Source organism: Eumetopias jubatus, unplaced genomic scaffold, assembly GCF_037043125.1.
Source record: "Eumetopias jubatus isolate StellerSeaLion01/CBP00866 unplaced genomic scaffold, mEumJub1_p1.0 scaffold_10, whole genome shotgun sequence".
In the NCBI taxonomy this organism is placed as follows: Eukaryota; Metazoa; Chordata; class Mammalia; order Carnivora; family Otariidae; genus Eumetopias; species Eumetopias jubatus.
In genome coordinates, this window is record NW_028274816.1 from 59043794 (window position 1) to 59063008 (window position 19215).

At 48.0% G+C, this 19215-nt stretch overlaps 1 protein-coding gene and 1 pseudogene across 16 annotated transcripts; both read left to right on the forward strand.

The window, feature by feature from the left end:
• Positions 1–1926: 1926 nt before the first annotated feature.
• LOC114199599 (glutathione S-transferase Mu 3 pseudogene) lies at positions 1927–2625 on the forward strand (annotated as a pseudogene).
• Positions 2626–5985: 3360 nt separating this feature from the next.
• LOC114204325 (myeloid cell surface antigen CD33-like) lies at positions 5986–19201 on the forward strand. Of its 16 annotated transcripts, none has more exons than XM_088027760.1 (6): positions 5986–6568; positions 6769–7047; positions 7275–7322; positions 11061–11154; positions 13000–13091; positions 15787–16182. In XM_088027760.1, exons 1-6 carry the CDS (start codon positions 6028–6030, stop codon positions 15810–15812), a joined length of 1080 nt encoding a protein of 359 aa, XP_087883886.1. In that variant the 5' UTR covers positions 5986–6027; the 3' UTR covers positions 15813–16182. The 16 variants fall into 16 exon arrangements, with proteins under 16 accessions (XP_087883886.1, XP_087883900.1, XP_087883896.1 ...); XM_088027763.1 differs by lacking the exons at positions 13000–13091; positions 15787–16182 and adding exons at positions 11457–11538; positions 17840–18344 and having other exon boundaries at positions 5990–6568; XM_088027766.1 differs by lacking the exons at positions 13000–13091; positions 15787–16182 and adding exons at positions 11457–11538; positions 17895–18344 and having other exon boundaries at positions 5990–6568.
• The last annotated feature ends 14 nt before the right edge of the window (positions 19202–19215 follow it).

Below are 19215 nucleotides of genomic sequence, written 5' to 3' on the forward strand. Positions count from 1 at the left end.
TTGTTTTAGTCATAGTTATTCTTGACACTTTAGTCTTTTCACGTTTATACTAAAATTAAGTGATTCATACACCACCATTACAGGGTTACCGTGTTCCATATTTTTCTGTGTACCTGGCATTCCCAGTGAGTTTTATACTTCCATATGCTCACGCAGATGGTTTCACAACCTGAAGCACTCCCTTATGCATTTTGTGTTAAGGCCTTATGCTAAATGGGACAAGCCAATCGCAGAAGGACAAATGCTCCATGATTATACTTAAATGAAGTATCTAAATAGGTTTAGCTCACAGAAGCAGAGAGTATTGTGGTGGTTGCCAGGGGCTGGAGGGAAGGGGAACGGGGAGCTGTTGGTCAGAAGAATTAAAGATTCAGGTTATGCAAGATGGATCAGTTGTGAGATCCTCTGTGTCGCACAGAGCTTATAGTTACCAGTACTGTATTGTGCACTTAACAAACTTGTTAAGGGGGTAGACCTCATGTTAAGTTTTCTTACTACAATTACAGCAAACAAAACAAAACAAAAACCAATAAAAAGCATAGAGGCACCGGGAAACTTTGAGAGGTGGTGGGCGTGTTTATAACCAGGATTGTGGTCACGATTTTACAGGTGCAATGCATAAGTTCAAGCTCATCAAATTGCATACATTAAATATGTGCCATTTTTTGTACAAAAATTGTACCTTAAGAGATCTGTCTTAAAAAAAAAAAGGAAAGAAAAGGAAAGATTATCACATCTATGAACCTCATCATCGCTCGTAAAATGGAAAGGGATCATTACTATAGACCTCAGTGGCTCTACATGAGGCTCAAAGGATGTATTACAGGTAAAGCGTTTAGCACCGTAATTAAATGACACTAATGCTCACACTAACACGGTTCCCTCAGTTAACTGGACGACTTCCTGGGAATCATAAAAATCTCAGATGACCTTTCAAGTAATTCCTTTAGCCTTTTAGTTTAACCGCAGGCATTTGAGGAATCATTACTGCCATCTGGTGGCCACAACCTACCTTTCTGCCTCTGAGGAGGATTCCCACAGGAAGATGGTCTCAGCAGTCAAGAACACACTCCTTCGTCCTCTCTTGCTGTGTTGAGGTTTTGTTTTGTTTTGCTCAGCACTGGATGGGAGGTTGTTTAAAAGTAGCATTCCAGGAACCTCTGCAAAGAGAGGATGGGCTACATGGGGTATTTTGTAACAAAACCTAATTGCACACTGATACAAGCCCATTTCCTACAGTCATACTAAACACAAATTGCTCCTCCAACCACAGAATAGCCAGGACTCTGCATGATGTCAGGCAGCTCCGGACGCTGAGAGTGTGTGAAAAGCAAGAGAAAAAGCCCCACACGTGAAACTTGACAAGAGGAGGCGCTGCCCGAAGCAAAAGCATATGTAAGAAACATTCTGCGGTAGAATGCTAGATCAGGAGGGGTTTTGCACTGTGAATTGGGAGGGGCGTTTGGAAAAGCCTTCATCCATTTATTCAAGTATTTGTACTGGGCACTGTACTGGCCCTGCCCTTATGTGGTGATGGAGGAAGGCGGGAGACATGGTCAAGGAGATGGGTGGATCTTGTCCTCTCAAAAGAGAGATGTGGAGATCAAGTGCCCCGTGAACCAGGTGAAAACCTGGGAAAAAAATCCCTATGTAGACTGCTCTTCCTGGTTCTGGCTCCTGTCACGAAATCCTGGGATTGCCTAGGGACCACCCCACTAAGCAGGGAGAAGTGAGGTCAGGTCTCAGTTCCAGCCCCCAACACAGTGAGTGTGTTCACTCTGTTTTGTTAAATAAACGAATGAACGGAAAAACATCTCCCTTCAACTTACTTGGGGTTCTTCCATATTCTTCTGCCTTTAACTCCAACTTGGGCCACTCCAGAACTAATCCCCAGCAAGAATAGTACAACTCCCAAGTCCTGGAAGGCACCGAGACAGCATCGGCATGTCGTTGTCCAAGTCGACCATGGTTCTAGGTTACTGGGATATTCGCGGGCTGGCGCACTCCATCCGCATGCTCCTGGAGTTCACCGATACATCCTATGAGGAGAAACAGTACACGTGCGGGGAAGTTCCCAACTATGATAGAAGCCAATGGCTGGATGTGAAATTCAAGCTCGACCTGGACTTTCCTAACCTTCCCTACCTCATGGATGGTAAGAACAAGATCACCCAGAGCAATGCTATCTTGCGCTACATCACTCGCCAGCACAATATGTGTGGTGAGACTGAAGAAGAAAAGATTCGAGTGGACATCATGGAGAACCAAATAATGGATTTCCGCATGCAGCTGATACGACTGTGCTATAGCCCTGACCTTGACAAATTGAAGCCTCAGTACTTGGAACAGCTACCTGGACAACTGAAACAGTTCTCCTTGTTCCTGGGGAAATTCTCATGGTTTGCAGGAGAAAAGCTCACCTTTGTGGATTTCCTCACCTATGATGTCTTAGATCAGAACCGTCTGTTTGAGCCCAAGTGCCTGGATGAGTTTCCAAATCTGAAGGCTTTCATGTGCCGTTTTGAGGCTTTGGAGAAGATCGCTAAGTAAATGCAGTCTGACTGCTTCCTGAAGATGCCCATCAACAACAAGATGGCCCAGTGGGGCAACAAGAGAACATGCTGAGCAGGAGGTGGACTTGCACTGCTTGTTTTGTTCCATCCTGTCCCTAGGGGGCGTGTAACTCTCTCTTCTCTGGTCTTTTCAATAAATAGCGTTTAGGATAAAAAAAAAAAAAAAAAGAATAGTACAACTCCCTGATACCTGCCCAGGAGGGCCTTGGTCCCTAATGCAGAGAGCAGGGTCAGGACATGGGCGTGGAGACAGGGAGCAGGTCTTGCCTTCCCCTGTGCTTAGGGCATGTCCATTGCCTTGTCTGAACTTCAGCAGCCCTCTCTGAAAAATGGGAAGTGAGCACAATCTCTCAAGACAGCCTAGCTCTAATACAGAACAGGTCTAAGATTCCTGTTCTGTGCACACACCTCAATGTCACTCACCTTCCTGTCAGAACTTCCTCTTGGTCCCACAGCTCACGATTCCATGAAAGAGAAAATCTCAGCAAAGGGCTTGGCTCATCCCTTCCCAGAGCTGCAGCCAACCCTGCTGTCCAGGGGTGAGCAGGTAGGAGATGGTGGCTGAGGCACAGACTCTCACCCACAGGGTCCCAGACTGAGCATCCGGATTTCAAGCGGGAAGTGAACAAACAAGTTTGTGATGACATGAGAGCTGTGCATCCCCACACCTGCACCATCTCCTACCCTCAGGATGGCTGGAACAAATCCACACCTGCTTGTGGCTACTGGTTCCAGAACAGGGACAAGCCTGGTAAGGATGCTCCAGTGGCTGGGACCCACCTAGACCACGTACTGCAGGTTGTGACTCGGGGATGTTTCCACCTCCTCGGAGACCCTGGGAAATATAACTGTGCTTTGAGCATCATTGACACCAGGAGGATGGAGGCTGGGACATATTTCTTTCGAATGGAAAGCGGAAATGCAGAATATAATTATTTATATGACTTGCTTTCTTTGCATGTGAGGGATATGAAACTGCCTACAAAGAGGACAAGAATGAAACATGGGGGGCTCCATGGAACCTGAATGTTGTAGACTGAATTATGCCCCCCGAATTCATAGGCTGGAGCCTCAACCCCCAATGTGGTTGTATTTTCAGAGATAACTAAAAGTAAACCAGATCATAAAGGTTTGGAATCCTGGGGCGCCTTGGTGGCTCAGTTGGTTAAGCGTCTGCCTTCAGCTCAGGTCATGATCCCAGGGTCCTGGGATCGAGCCCCGCATCGAGCTCTCTGCTCAGCGGGGAGCCTGCTTCTCCCTCATAGTCTCCCTCTGTGCTGTCTCTCTCTCTCTCTCAAATAAATAAATAAAATCTTAAATAAAAAGGTGGAATCCTAAAATGGGTGGGCTTATAAGAAGGGGAAGGGGAAGAGAGTGATCCCTCTCCCTCCTGCCCTTGCCTCCTCCCTCTCCAGGTATGGCACAGAGGAAAGGCCATGTGAGGGCACAGGGCATAGTGAGGTGGCTTTACCAAGGGGTGAAGAGAAGGCCATTGAAAAGTCCCAGAGGGCCACACCCTGAGCTGCTCCCAGCCCTCGCTGTCCAGGGTCCTGGAGCTGTCTTGGGTAGGGGCTGGAGACAGAGGGGGAATCCCCCTGCAGCTCGTGGCACCTGCGGGGCGCCCAGGTATCCCTGCTTCTCTGTGCAGAGTGAGTTTCAGGAAGCTGGTCTCTGGGATGCTCCCCCCAGCAGGTATGAGAGAGGATGGTAGAAGGGACAGGAGCGACCGACCTCAGGCTCAACTTTATTCTCAGGTTCAGCTTCAGGCATTCCCAGTGACACAGACCCACTCTGTCTTCTGTGTTGTTGTTGCCAGGACAGAGATATGTTGGTGCCTGGGCTCGGGATCCTGGATCCTAGAGGTGACGGGGCCTCAAGGAAAGGGCCTGAGGCCTATCCAGCATGTGGCTGGGGCACAGAGTTCCTGCGGATGAGAGACATGGGAAAAGACGACATTAGAAGGATGGGGGAGTGACAGCATCTGAAGGTGCCCTCTTCAGTTCAGTCTCCCTGAGCCGTCCATGGAGAGCGTTTGAACACTCCCTGCACCTCGTCCCACGAGAGCCCAACCAGGCAGGACTGGGGGCTCTTTGGGGTCAGAGTCTGCCTGTTCACCTCCCAGCCCCAGCCCCAGCCCCAGACCCAGCACAGCACCATGCTCACAGGTGGTGTCCAGTGAATGTGGTCGAATGGACAAGTCGGTCTCCCCATGAGAAGTCAGAGAGCTGATGGCAAGGAGCGGGGCAGCATCTGCAAGGCAGTTAGGCGTCTGCATTGCCTATGGGTAACACCTCTGGAGTGTGCAGGCATGGCCTCCAGCAGGGCAGGAGGCAAGACCAGGAGGCCCCTGAGGGCATGGTGAAGTGCCACTTGTTGTGTGAGCAGGGGAACCACAGCAGAAAGGTGCAAAGAGCTCTTCCCACTGCTCAGCCCAAGTTTGCCTCTGCATTGACCTTGGGCCCATGGCAGGGTCCTATAGCTAGGAATCTTCCTTCCTATCCCCTGAGAGTGCAGGCCATGTCCACTCTGCTCACTGTGTCCCAAAGCACCCAACAGAGCCTCCAGCCCCATAGCCCCAGCCTGTTTCCTCCCTCATGGTCTCTACCAGGCCTCTCAAGGGCATGAAATGGGTCTGGTGTATCTCCTCTTTGCCGCCAGCCTTAACACAGAGCTGACATCCACTCTGTACCCAAGACCCTTACTCATCTTTCACAGGCTGGACACCCACACAGAACCTCCAAGATCCCATAACTGGAAGAACTGACTGCCTCTCAGCTCTAGACTGGGCTCTCTCAACCTCAGCACTGTTGAACCTTGGAGCTGCATGATTTTTTGCAGTGTGAGCCATCCTGTGCATCGGAGGATGTTTAGAAGCATCCCTAGTCTCAACCCACTAGATGCCAGACACACCCTCCTCCCAAGCCATGATGATCAAACGTGTCCAGACACTGACAAATTTCCCCTTTGGGGGGAGGGAGGCAGACACCCCTGTTCAAGAACCATAGGTCGAGACACCACAGCAGCTAACTCGGCCAAGGCCAGGAAGTGACCACTTCCCCAGAGCAAATGGACAGCACCAGTGACACCACAGCCTGGACAGCAGGGCTCCAGCACACACCACCTATGCCCCTCGCATGCTATGGAGTTCTCAGACACCTCTGCTCCGCCCCTCCCCATCGGGACAGGCTTCTAGCAAATTTGAGGCCTAATGGGCAAGACATATGCACATGGTCCAGGCTCAGGTGCCAGAAGGAAGCTCAGAGATGGGGGGCAGGACACGCGGTCTGCTCCTGGTCTCTCCTCCCTGGGTAGGTCTCCCTGGTCTGTGGCCAGGGGGTGTGGTTGGCTCTGTGTAGAGAGGACGTGAACTCCACAGCTGCAGTTCCTCTTCTGTGAACCATGAGGTCTTGTGCTCCTCCCCAGCTTCCTGAGGATCCTCCTCAGCCTCCCTCCCATGGCCTTCCTCTTCTACTTCACGCACAGGAAGCCCACACAACGCTCCATCTCACAGATGCTGCCTCCGCTGCTGCTGCCCCTGCTGTGGGCTGGTGAGTGGGCCGGGGTGCGGGGCAGGCGGGCGGGGGCTGTTGCTGACCCTCGATTCCCCACAGGGTCCCTGGCTCAGCGTTCAAGATTCTGGCTGAAAGTGCCGGCGTCCCTGACGGTGCAGGAGGGCCTGTGTGTGCATGTGCCCTGCAGCTTCTCCTACCCCAAACACGAATACACTGACGGTGACCCAACTTATGGCTACTGGTTCCAGGAAGGGAGTGATTACAGCCAGCATGTTCTAGTGGCCACAAACAACCCAGATCGAGAAGTGCAGGAGGAGACCCAGGGCCGATTCCACCTCCTCGGGGACCTCCGGGACTACAACTGCTCCCTGGGCATCAGAGATGCACAGAGAAGGGACTCGGGGACATACTTCTTCAGGGTGGAGAGAGGGCCTTATGTGAAATATAGTTACCTACAGAACCAGCTCTCCGTGCGTGTGACGGGTAAGGAGCAGACTCCAGGTGAAGCCACAGGGGAAGGACAGGGGTCCTGGGTCAGAGCGGGATGGGACTCACTTCCCTCCCAGGAAGGGGGTGACCCATGTCAGGACTCAGAGGCAGGAGCTGAACCAAACCCTGAGGCTTCTCTCAGGGCCTCCCCTTGACCCTCCTCCTGATTCCCATGTCTCCCCATCTCCTCACAGCCCTGACCCACACACCTGACATCCTCAAGCCAGGGACCCTGGAGTCTGGCCGCCCCGGGAACCTGACCTGCTCTGTGCCCTGGGCCTGTGAGCGGGGCACGCCCCCCATCTTCTCCTGGACGTCAGTGGCCCTCACCTCCCTGGGCCCCAGGACCCACCTCTCCTCGGTGCTCACCCTCACCCCACGGCCCCAGGACCATGGCACCAACCTCACCTGTCAGGTGTACTTCCCTGCAGCTGGTGTGATGGTGGAAAGGACCATCCAACTCAATGTCACCCGTGAGTACGGGGCCAGGATGCCCAGGTCCCTGAAGGGGTGAGGGAAGGGAAGGCCAGCCTGGGATGCTTCGTGCTTTAGTCCTGGAGGTCTGGCTGAGTGTGGGACCTAGAAGGACTCAAGCCCTGTCCCTCCTTGTTTCTGTGCTTTCTGGGGGCAGGGGGATGCCTACATGTATCTCACTTCACCACACCCCAGTGAAGAGGAAAATCCCTTCTTCCCATCCCAGGTGCCACACAGAACCCAACAACTGGTGTCTACCTAAGACACACCACAGGTAGGTGTGTCTCCTCCCAGGGTATAGAGAGTGGGGCTTTTCAAGGCTCAGCCAGAGTCGGGTCCCTGCCTCTTTCTAAACTCACCCAGTTACCAGGACCCCCTGTGTGTGAACTCAGTGTTTCCTCCCCCTCCCCAGGCCCCATGGCCCTGTGAGCAGCTGTCCCCATTGGCCCCCCTCCCCCCACTTCTGCACACACACCCCACCCGTATCAGGAGAAGAGGAGAACAGGGCAACATGCACCCTGAAGACCTGCCCCTTATCATGCATCTCCTGATGACTCCTCCTGGCCCGTCTTTTATTCTCCCTAATAATTGCTTATTTATGTACTTCTGAACAGGTAATATATTCACATAAGCAGACTTTCAAAATGCACAGCAGAATCTGTCTTCAGATACCCAGTCGCCTCCTGGGAAGTGACCCGTGTCCATAGATTGCTCTGAGCCTTAGTGTGTTTGCCTAGAGGATCTGAGGGTCCTCTGATATCAATAGTGCAGACTGCCCTCCATCTTCTCCTAGACTGTGCAGTATTCCTCCCTGTGGATGGCTTATGATTCTGTGTGTGTCTTCTTCTCATGGGAAATCATGACATTCATTTTATTCTACTAACAGAAACACTGCAGCACTGCAATCCATAGTCTTGCATCTCATTCTGTATGTGTGTGTGTGTTTATGTCTGTGGGATACATTCCTAAAACCAAAATAGCTCGAACGCAGGTTCTTTGAAATCTTGAGAGATGGGACCAAATTTTCTCCACAGAGGATGGACAAGTTTATGTTCCCAACAGTCAGGGCTCAAAGTGTATGTTTTCACCAAGCCTGCATGGGATGAATGTTCTGATCTTTGCCAGTACCAGGTGGCAACTGCTATCTCCATCCAGTATTTTTTATGTAAATGCAGTATTATTTCCTTGAGGAAAAATTCACCTAAAGTTAACTTTGCCATTTTAACCATTTCAAAGTGCAAAACATGTGGTTCTCAGGACATTCACAGTGTTGTAGGACCATCACCACTACCTGACTCCATCCACCGTGCATTGTCATCACCTGCCTCTTAGGCAGTAAGTCCCCATTCCCCCTCCTCCTGAACCCTGCAACCACGAATCTGCCTTCTGTCTCTGTGGATTTGCCTACTGGGGATATGTCAACTAAATGAAGTCCTACAGACTATGGTCTTATGCGTCTGGCTTCTTTCATTTTACCAAAACGTTTTCAAGGGCCATCCATAGGGCATGTATGAGTACTAATTCCTTTTTGTCTGGATACTATTCTATTGTATGGATGCACCATATTCTATCCACTGATCGGGTGATGGACATATGGGTGGTTTCTGTTCGGGGCTATGATAATGCTACTGTGAACACTGAAGGACATGTTTTTGTTTGAACGTTCTTTTCAGTATTTGGGAGCATATGTCGAGGAGTGAAAATGCAGGGTCAAAGGCTAGTTTCTTATTTATTTATTTATTTGTTTGTTGTTATGTTAATCACCATACATTACATCATTAGTTTTTGATGTAGTGTTCCATGATTCATTGTTTGTGCATAACACCCAGTGCTCCACGCAGAATGTGCCGTCTTTAATGCCCATCACCAGGCTAACCCATCCCCCCACCCCCCTCCCCTCTAGAACCCTCAGTTTGTTTTTCAGAGTCCATCGTCTCTCATGGTTCGTCTCCCCCTCCGACTTACTCCCCTTCATTCTTCCCCTCCTGCTATCTTCTTCTTCTTTTATTTTCTTAACATATATTGCATTACTTGTTTCAGAGGTACAGACCTGTGATTCAACAGTCTTGCACAATTCACAGCGCTCACCATAGCACATACCCTCCCCAATGTCTATCACCCAGCCACCCCATCCCTCCCACCCCCTACCAGTCCAGCAACCCTCAGTTTGTTTCCTGAGATTAAGAATTCCTCATATCAGTGAGGTCATGTGATACATGTCTTTCTCTGATTGACTTATTTGACTCAGCATAACACCCTCCAGTTGCATCCACATCGTTGCAAATGGCAAGATCTCATTCCTTTTGATGGCTGCATAATATTCCATTGTGTATATACACCACATCTTCTTTATCCATTCATCTGTCGATGGACATCTCGGCTCTTTCCACAGTTTGGCTATGGTGGACATTGCTGCTATAAACATTGGGATGCATGTACCCCTTCGGATCCCTACATTTGTATCTTTGGGGTAAATACCCAGTAGTGCAATTCCTGGATCGTATGGTAGCTCTATTTTATACTGTTTGAGGAACCTCCATACTGTTTCCCAGAGTGGTTGCACCAGTTTGCATTCCCACCAACAGTGTAGGAGGGTTCCCCTTTCTCCACATCCCCGCCAACATCTGTCGTTTCCTGACTTGTTAATTTTAGCTATTCTGACGGGTGTGAGGTGGTATCTTATTGAGGTTTTGATTTGGATTTCCCTGATGCCGAGCGATGTTGAGCACTTTTTCATGTATCTGTTGGCCATTTGGATGTCTTCTTTGGAAAAATGTCTGTCCATGTCTTCTGCCCATTTCTTGATTGGATTATTTGTTCTTTGGGTGTTGAGTTTGATAAGTTCTTTATAGATTTTGGATACTAGCCCTTTATCTGATATGTCATTTGCAAATATTTTCTCCCATTCTGTCGGTTGTCTTTTGGTTTTGTGGACTGTTTCTTTTGCTGTGCAAAAGCTTTTTATCTTGATGAAATCCCAATAGTTCATTTTTGCCCTTGCTTCCCTTGCCTTTGGCGATGTTTCTAGGAAGAAGTTGCTGCAGCAGAGGTTGAAGAGGTTCCTGCCTGTGTTCTCCTTTAGGATTTTGACGGACTCCTGTCTCATGTTTAGGTCTTTCAACCATTTGGAGTCTATTTTTGTGTGTGGTGTAAGCAAATGGTCCAGTTTCATTCTTCTGCATGTGGCTGTCCAATTGTCCCAACACCATTTGTTGAAGAGACTGTCTTTTTTTCCATTGGACATTCTTTCCTGCTTTGTCAAAGATGAGTTGACCGTAGAGTTGAGGGTCCATTTCTGGGCTCTCTATTCTGTTCCATTGATCTATGTGTGTGTTTTTGCGCCAGTACCATCAAAGGCTAGTTTCTATGTTTTAACTTTTTGAGGATAATGCCAGACTCTTTCCCACAGCGGCAGCACCATATTATACTCCCACCAGCAGTGTGTGAGGGTTTCCATTTCTACACATTCTTCCCAACATTGTTATTTTCCTTTTCAAAATAATTATAGCCTACCAGTGGGTGTGAGGGAATATCTCAGTGGGGTCTGGCTTGCATTTACATAATGACTAATGTTCATTTTTACATGGACATATTTGTCATTGATATGTCTTCTCTGGAGAAACTTTTTAAGTCTTTTGCCCATTTTTAAAGTGGATTGATTGCCTTTTTGTGGTTGAGTTGTAAGTGTTCTTTATATATACTGGATACTATCCCCTTATCAGATCTGTGACTGGCAAATATTTCTTCCCAATACGTAGGTTGCCTTCTTACATTCTAAATAGCATCAAACGAACAAGAGGATTCATTCTGATGAAGTCCAGCTTAGGCATATTTGTCCAGTACTACTGCTGGAAGGGCAGTGTATGAGGTGGCATGAGGCCCCAGCACAGGTGGTCCCACACCCAGTGAGGCAGGAAGGCTTGAAGAACCAGTGTCCAGAGCCCCACTGGGAGTCAAGGACACAGGGTTGCATTCAAGCACATGAATCTGTCCTTGTCCAATTTCCCTACAGGAAAATCAGGGCCTGTGGCAGAATTGGTTTCGGTGGCCATTGGGGAAGCTGCTGTCAAGATCCTGTTCCTCTTCCTCTGCCTCATCATCCTCATGTGAGCACTGCCCCAGGGGAAGGGGAGGGACGGGGAGGGTGGGGCATGTGGCTAAGTCCCAGAACCAGTGCAGGAGGGACTGAACAGGCTGAGAATGGGGCAGGTGGGAAGCCTACCAGGTGTGAGGATTCCACCCTGTGTCCACGATGAGATGTGCCTGCTGAGCTCAAGGTGATCTGTGAGGCCAGACCTGCCCTCTCCCTGCTCAGTCAGCCCTCTAACCCCTTAACTGGGAAATCGGGTGAGTGAGTTCATCCTGCACACCCATGATTAGACTGAAAGACCCTGGTCTCTTCTCTCAGAGGGAGGTTCCTCAGGAAGGAGACAGCCAGGCCTGCAGGGGACCTGGCGGAGGCAAACATGGCCCCCTAGTTAATCCCTCAGGTGAGTGATGTGGGCAGCTCACCACCCAAGATCCCACCAACACCGCCCCCAGGATGGCCCCAGGATTGCTCCACTCAGCACGGCCAATGTTGAGCTACCTCATTCCTCCCGAACCTACCTCCCTGCTGAATTTCTCTCACGTGGTTGACATGGCTCCCATCTCTAGACCAGAACCGCGGTGTAGTCTCCACTGTGACCTCCCTCCCTTCTGCTTGATCCAGTACCTCACTCTGTCTTGTCCTTCCTTCCTCCTAAGCTCATCCTGATGCCAGTCTCCTCCCCCTCCTGACCCTGCTTGTTCCTGTGGCCTCCTGTCTTCCCTGGGCCTCTAACCCACCAGCCTCCTGCCTCCCCTTCTCTCCTCAACTCACTGAGTCTTGGGAGAGCAATATCATCCACTTCTCCACAGCATGAACAGCTATGATTCCTCTTCAGAGTCAAGACTGAGGTACAAAAAGGCTGGATTTGAAGGCCTGGCATGGTCCATTCCCCGCTAGACCCTCCATGAGATCTTTACCTCTCCCTGCATCTTGCAACATCTCCACACCCAACTGGGTTAGGGTTTTCCTGATCTGAGACTTTGCATGTGCCTTTCCCTCTCCTGAAGTGCCCTTTCCTCCCCAATCCTGCATCTCCAAGTCCTAATCATCTTCAGGCTCAGTCTTAAAAGCCACCCAGCTCTTTGTGTGTGTGTGTGTGTGTGTGTGTGTGTGAGAGAGAGAGAGAGAGAGAGAGAGAGACATGATTTTGAGTCAACTTGTACTCAGTTATTAACAGACTCTTTCAACAAGTACTATTGAACACCTACTATATGCCACCTAGTTTTGTTTTGGGGTGCATCAGTGAACACAGAAAAATCTCTGTCATCAAGAACCTGTCATTCTGGAGACAAGAAATCAAGAGAAATAAATAAGAAATAATATTAGAGCACTTTGGGTAGAATATGTGTTTGCAGAAAAACCATGCAGACTGAGGAACACGTGACATACTGGGGACCATGCTCTGTAACCAAGAGTTGAGGAGGTGACATTTGAGCAAAGACTTGAAGGCAGGTGGCAAAGCAGGTCCTATATTTGCCTGAGAGAAAATTATCCCAGGAAATGGAAAATGGGGAAAGGCAAGTGAAGTAACTCTGAGACAGGAGGAGGGCTGGTGTGGAAACCAGAGGCTGAGGTTGAGAGCACAAGAATGCAAGTTGGGGATGCTGGGATGATGGTGCTGATCTGGTGGGGGTGCAGACCCTGTGGGATGGGGGTGCAGACCCCATGGGATGCAGACCCCAAGGGTGTGGAGACCTTGAGGAAGTGGAGACCTCATGGGGGTGGAGACCCAGTGGTAGGAGTGCGGATACCATAGGGATGCAGACATTTTCCTGGTGCAGACCATGTGAGCCTTGCAGAAAATGCAAGAAATCTGGAAGCCTTTGAGGAGAGCAGAGATATGATTGAATTTTCCCTTCAGTAGGATCCCCATGGCTGATCTGCTCAGGACCAGCCAGAGTGGGTCCATGACAGCAAGACAGAGATGGGGAAGTGCACTGCTGGCTACGTCAGGTGGGACATGATGCTGGATCCAACCAGAGAAAGTGGGGACTTATTTTTGGATATATTATGAAGATAAACTGAGCAGGATATTCCAATGGATGTGGGGAGTGGGGGAAAGAGAGGAGAAAGAATGATGCCCAGTGTCTTCCCTGAGCATCTGGCAGGATGGAGTCAAGGACTTTAGAGATGCTCATTCTGAGAATGTCAGGGATGGAGCAGGCTGCGACTGCCTGGAATCAGCAGAGGGGTCCAGGCGGGAGATATTAAATCCTGCAGCTCCTGGAAGGGGATAATCGATAGGGAGGAAAGGGACAGACTGCACATAGAAAAATAGAGGCACTTGGAGAGACGTTTGTCACTGGGGACCCAAGAATGGCAGATTTGACAAAAGGGGCAGGAAAGGGGTGAAGATGTGGTTGGAGCAAGTTCAGGAGATTCAGGGGAGATGGCAGAAGGGGTACAGACAACGTTGTGAAGACTTTGCTGCAAAGAGGAACAGAGCAAGGGTCTGGAGATGCAGGTTGTTCCCTGTCCTTCCCTGCATTCCTCCTGGAAGGGGCATCTCTGATTTCCCGCCCGCCCATATTAGCTTCCTGGGGCCCTTGTAACAAATGCCACACTCCTGGGGTCTTAAAACAAAGAAATGTAAGCTCTCACAGGAAGGTCAGAAAGCTGTGTTAGGAAGGAGACACATTGTTTCCCACTACTGGGAGATCTTCCTGGGCACCCTGTAACACAAGAGGGGTGAATCAGAGGAAAGTATACAAATGTATTTCATATGAGATCTATGTGGCACAGGAGCCTTCATAAGGAAATGAAGACCCGAATAAACAGTTAAACCTGAGGGGGTTTTCCTAGATTTGGTGAAGAGTGAAAAGTTGGAGTCACACCTGGGAGAACAAAGGGTTTGACTGTGGGTAGTAACTGGAGGGGCTTGATGAGACCTGCTTGACGGATCCTTCTCTGGGTCCACCTGTCATCAGACACGTGATGCTCCATTCCTCTGGGCAGAGGGAGGGAAAAGTCACAAGGTCCTTCCTCCACCTGCCATTTCTCAAAATCCTTCAGCCTGAAAGGGTCACGATGCCAAGGTGACACATCTTGGGGGCCATGTCCTAAACCCCAGAATCCAAAGCAGCTTTGCTGCACAGAAATCAAGAGTGGTTGAGCTCCATGATCTCCAGAGGCTCAAGGAGAGAATCCTTCTCCTGCTTCTTGCTCGTGATGGTGGCTGCCAGCATTCCTTAACCTGGGGTGTCACTGCTCCACTCTGGGTCTGTGATCATGTTACTTAATGCTGCTCTGTGTGCGGGAAGTCACCCTCTGCTTCCCCTTTAGAAGGACACTCTGATAGACTTAGGACCCAACCCAGATAATTTAGGATGATCCCCACAGTCCAGATCTGTAACTTCATCCCATCTGCAAAGACCCTGCTTCCTGTAAGGTAACATCTAGTTTCCAGAGATTAAGACCTGGGTATGTTTGGGGTCATTATTCAGCCCACTGCTCGGCCCAAGGGATTTTTCCATCCCTATATGTCCCCATCTGGCCCTCTGACCTTCTTTACTCTGCTCTTCCATGTCTTGATGCACTAGTGGGTCACCTCGGGCATGACACACATCTTGGGGAACAGGGACCTGCAGTTCTGTAAAAGCCACTATCAACAGAACTAAAAGAAAAGTGACAGAGGTAAAATACCTACAAATATGTATCTGATGAAAGAGTTGTATCTAGAATATATCAAGGGCTTTCAAGACAAAGCAATAAGTAAACAAACAAATAAAACCTAATTATATAAAAAAATTGTGTCTCAACAACAAAAAAACAAACAACTGTATTTACAAATTGGCAAAGGATTTGAATAGCTATTTCTCAAAAAGTATCCAAATGACCACTAAGCACATGAAATACTGCTCAACATCTACTATCAGCAAAATGCAGATAACAAACACAATGAGAAACCCCTTCACACTCATTCTGATGGCAATTATGAAAAAAACAAAACGAAACAAAAAGCAGGAAATACCAAGTGTTGGCCTGGATGCAGAGAAAATGGAACTCCTGTGTTTTGCTCTTGAAATTGTAAAATGGTGCATCTGTTGTGAAATTAGTACGGCAGTTCCTCAAAAAATTAAACATAGTATTACCATAGGATCCAGTAATTTCACATCTGGGTATACACCCAAAGGATCCAAGGCAAGCACTTGAATAGATATTTCTACATCCTTGTTCGTGGCAGCATTATTCATAAGCGCTAAAAGGTGGAAACAACCCAAGGGTCTACCAACAGATTAACAGATACACAAAACGTGGTATGTCCATATAATGGCATATTATGCAGTCTTAAAAAGATGGAAAGTTTGACACATTCTACAGCATGGATTGAGCACATTATTCTAAGTGCAATAAGCCATTCACAAAAGGAAAAATCCTAGAAGATTCCAGTTATATCATGTATCTAGAGTAGGCAAATTCATAGACACAGAAAATAGAATGATGGTTGTCAAGCTCAGGGGATGGGTGGGGGACAGGGGGGAATCAAGGGTTATTAACTTAACTGGCACACAATATCAGATTGGGTTGATGAAAAAAGTTGTGGAGATGGACAGTGGTGATGGTTGCACAACAATGGGAATGGGCTTAATGCCACTGACCTGGACAATGGTTAGAGGGTAAAGGTTTTGTTCTGCATATTTTACTCTAGTAAAAACAGAGCAGCCAAAGATTTAAATCAGCCACTTCAGCAAAGAAGGACAATGGATGGCAAATGAGCACATGAAAACATGCTCACCCTCACTTGTGCTGAGGAAATCCCGGAGTAAAACCAGGATGAGATACCAGTGCACACCTCTTGGAAGGGCTGAATAACCCAAGCACAAATAAAAGAAAATTCCTGGTAATGTCAAATTTAGTCAAAACTAAAGAGAATGTGGAGCAACCAGAACTCACCATACACTGTTGGTGGAAACACCAAATGGTACAGCCACTTTGGAGGACAGTTTGGCAGTTTTGTCTCAGTTAAACCTACACCGCTTGTGGGACCGAGCAACTCGATGCCTAGATACTTACCTAGTAGAAATAAAAACACGTTCCCACAGAAGCCTGCCTGTGAATATTGACAGTTCCTTTATTCATAGCCACCCCAAACCTAGAAACAACTCCAATGGTCTCCTAGGGATGGTGTATATAACATAACGGTACAGAGAAACAGTGAAGTACCAGCAGCAAGTACAGGAAAAAATTATTGGCATACATAACCAACAATATTGAGGGCCCTCTAATGCAGTATGCCAAGTGAATGAAGCCAGACTTTGAAGGCTACTCTTGGTATAATTCCGATTCTGTGACATTCAGTAAACAACAGAACTATAGGGATGGAGAATAGACCAGCATTTTTGCAGAGGTTATGGTTGGAGGGAGGGTTTGGCCACCAAGGGACAGGAGGAAAAACATTTTGGGGAATGGTACTCACCAGTCTCTTAACCGTGGCTATGGTTACATAATTCTATACATCCATCAAACTTCACAGAATTGTAGGTAATAACAAGTGAATCTCACTATGTGTAATTAGAATAAATTAATAATTTAAGAACACATTGAGAAACCACCACCCTTCTGCTAAAATTGCTAAAATTTAGAAGGCTGTCAATATCAAGTGTTAAGAAGACTGTGGAGGTACTGGCATTCTGGAACATTGTAGATAGGAGTGGTAAAGGTTCAATCCATTTTGGAGAGTAGTTTAGCAATTCCCGTTAGTGTGAAATATGCAGTTACTCTTTGACCCAACAATTATACTCTTGTGGAGGGATCTTCTTTCTTCTTTAGCATTTTTATGTCTATTTTTTAATTGAAGTATGGTTGACACAATCTTATGTTAGTTTCACAATTATACTTCTTGTATATACTCATGAGGATGGAAATACGCCCATAAAAATTTCACTTTCATATAGCCAAAACTTGAAAATTTCAAATGTCTCTCAATAGGTGAATAAATAAAAGATTATAATATACGCATATCATGGAATAATACTTAGTAATCATATATTATGAACTACAAATTCAACGTGGATCAATTTCAAAAGGAGTATGCTAAGTGAGAGAATCCAGAACACACAAATGAGTACATTTCTAGGAAATTCTCAAATAGGCCAAATTAATTCACCATGACAGAGACGAGATCAATGGTTACCTGGGGCTGGAGGTGCCAGTGATGAGCTGCAAAGAGATTCCAGAAACACGTTTGGGTTGGTGGTTATGTTCTATGTCTCCATTGTGGTGGTATACATTTGTCATAAGTTGTAGAAATGCACACTTCAAGTGGTATCTTATAAAAAGTACAAAGTTCATTAAAGAAACATCATGCGAACTCACAGAACCTTCCAGTCCATGAAAATGGTATAACTCTCTTTACTGTAAAGCCATCGCCTTGGGTTTTCTGTTATGTGCCACAATCCTACATTTTGAATAACCTAGAATAAGGTGTGATTTCACTTACTGCAGACTCAATTCTTCCTTTATCAGATGAGGTGCAAAATAGCTCTATGTTAGTAATGTTTAAGGAACACTTCTTTAGATACTACTGTGTTTGGAAGGTTTTACAACTGTATGATGGCAAATGCAATTATATATTTATATTGTATATATAGGCATCAACGATTTGCCAGGTGCTGCTCCACAGAGTGAGATGGAAAATCACATGGGCAGAACCTGCGATTTTAATTGCAGCTGCATATTCATTCCACTTATGTTTTCTGCAGTGACATGTGTTTTGAGCCACGTTTCACCTTGAGAACCTGATTTTTTACATCACAGGAAATGCTAATTTCTATGACGAGGAACTAAAAAAACTGCTTCAGTCCATGCACCGCTATATAGACAGCATTTGTGGAAAAGATTTTCCACTAGCTCATGAACACCGTTCTCCCTTCTCTTTTACGTGAAGATACTACACAGTTTTCATTTTGGAGATGCCTTTGAAACTTCATGAATCAACATAATAGAAGTAAAAGAAGAAAGGACCCATCCTTGTATATTTAGAAAATATCCAGTAGGCCCGCAGACACATCTAAAAAGTCCTGGTGTCTGCAGTTCGTGAAACTCACAGGGACAAAGCGAAAGTGCAGTGTGTCTATGGAGGAAGTGGTGCCCTTGGTGGGGACCATGTCAAGGGATGGACCAGGCCAGGCCCAGCTGTCTTGTCTCCAGTTCAGCCAACATAGATGTTCACTAAGTATTTGGAGAATGAATTAATCAATGAATCAATGAATCAATGGCTCCTGCCTTCTCTTCACCCAGGATCCCTTCTCTTCTTCTGTCCCAGAGGCTCACACAGACCTAAAGCATCCTCTACCTTGCAGGACAGAACACCTGAGGGTCTAGATGAGGCTGTGACCTTCCAGGTCTAGCCAGGAGTTGACTAGCTCCCTGGTGTAGACGATGCTGCTCAGACAAGCCCCTCAGGTGGGAAGACCTTGGGAGATCCACTGTGTCTCGTGCCTCACATGTCCTCAGAGGTCCTGGTCCAGTCTCCGGTGCCAGAGGGAGGTGCCGAGATGGGGGGCAGGACACGGGGTCTGCTGCTGGTCTCTCCTACCTGGATGGGGCTCCCTGGTCTCTGGCCAAGGGTGTGGCTGCTGTGCATAGAGAGAGGGGGAGCCCCGGCGCCGCATCTCCTCTTCTGTGAACCGCAAGGCCTTGTGCTCCTCCCCAGCTTCCTGTAGGTCCCCCTCGGCCTCCCTCCCTCGGCCTTCCTCTTCTACTTCACTCACGGGAAGCCCATACACGCCCCATCTTAAAGATGTTGCTGCCGCCGTTTTTTCTGCCCCTGCTGTGGGCAGGTGAGTGGGCCGGGGGTGGGGGGGCAGGCGGGCGGGGGCTGTTGCTGACCCTCGATTCCCCACAGGGTCCCTGGCTCAGCGTTCAAGATACTGGCTGAAAGTGCCGGCGTCCCTGACGGTGCAGGAGGGCCTGTGTGTGCATGTGCCCTGCAGCTTCTCCTACCCCAAACGCGAATACACTGACGGTGACCCAACTTATGGCTACTGGTTCCAGGAAGGGAGTGATTACAGCCAGCATGTTCTAGTGGCCACAAACAACCCAGATCGAGAAGTGCAGGAGGAGACCCAGGGCCGAT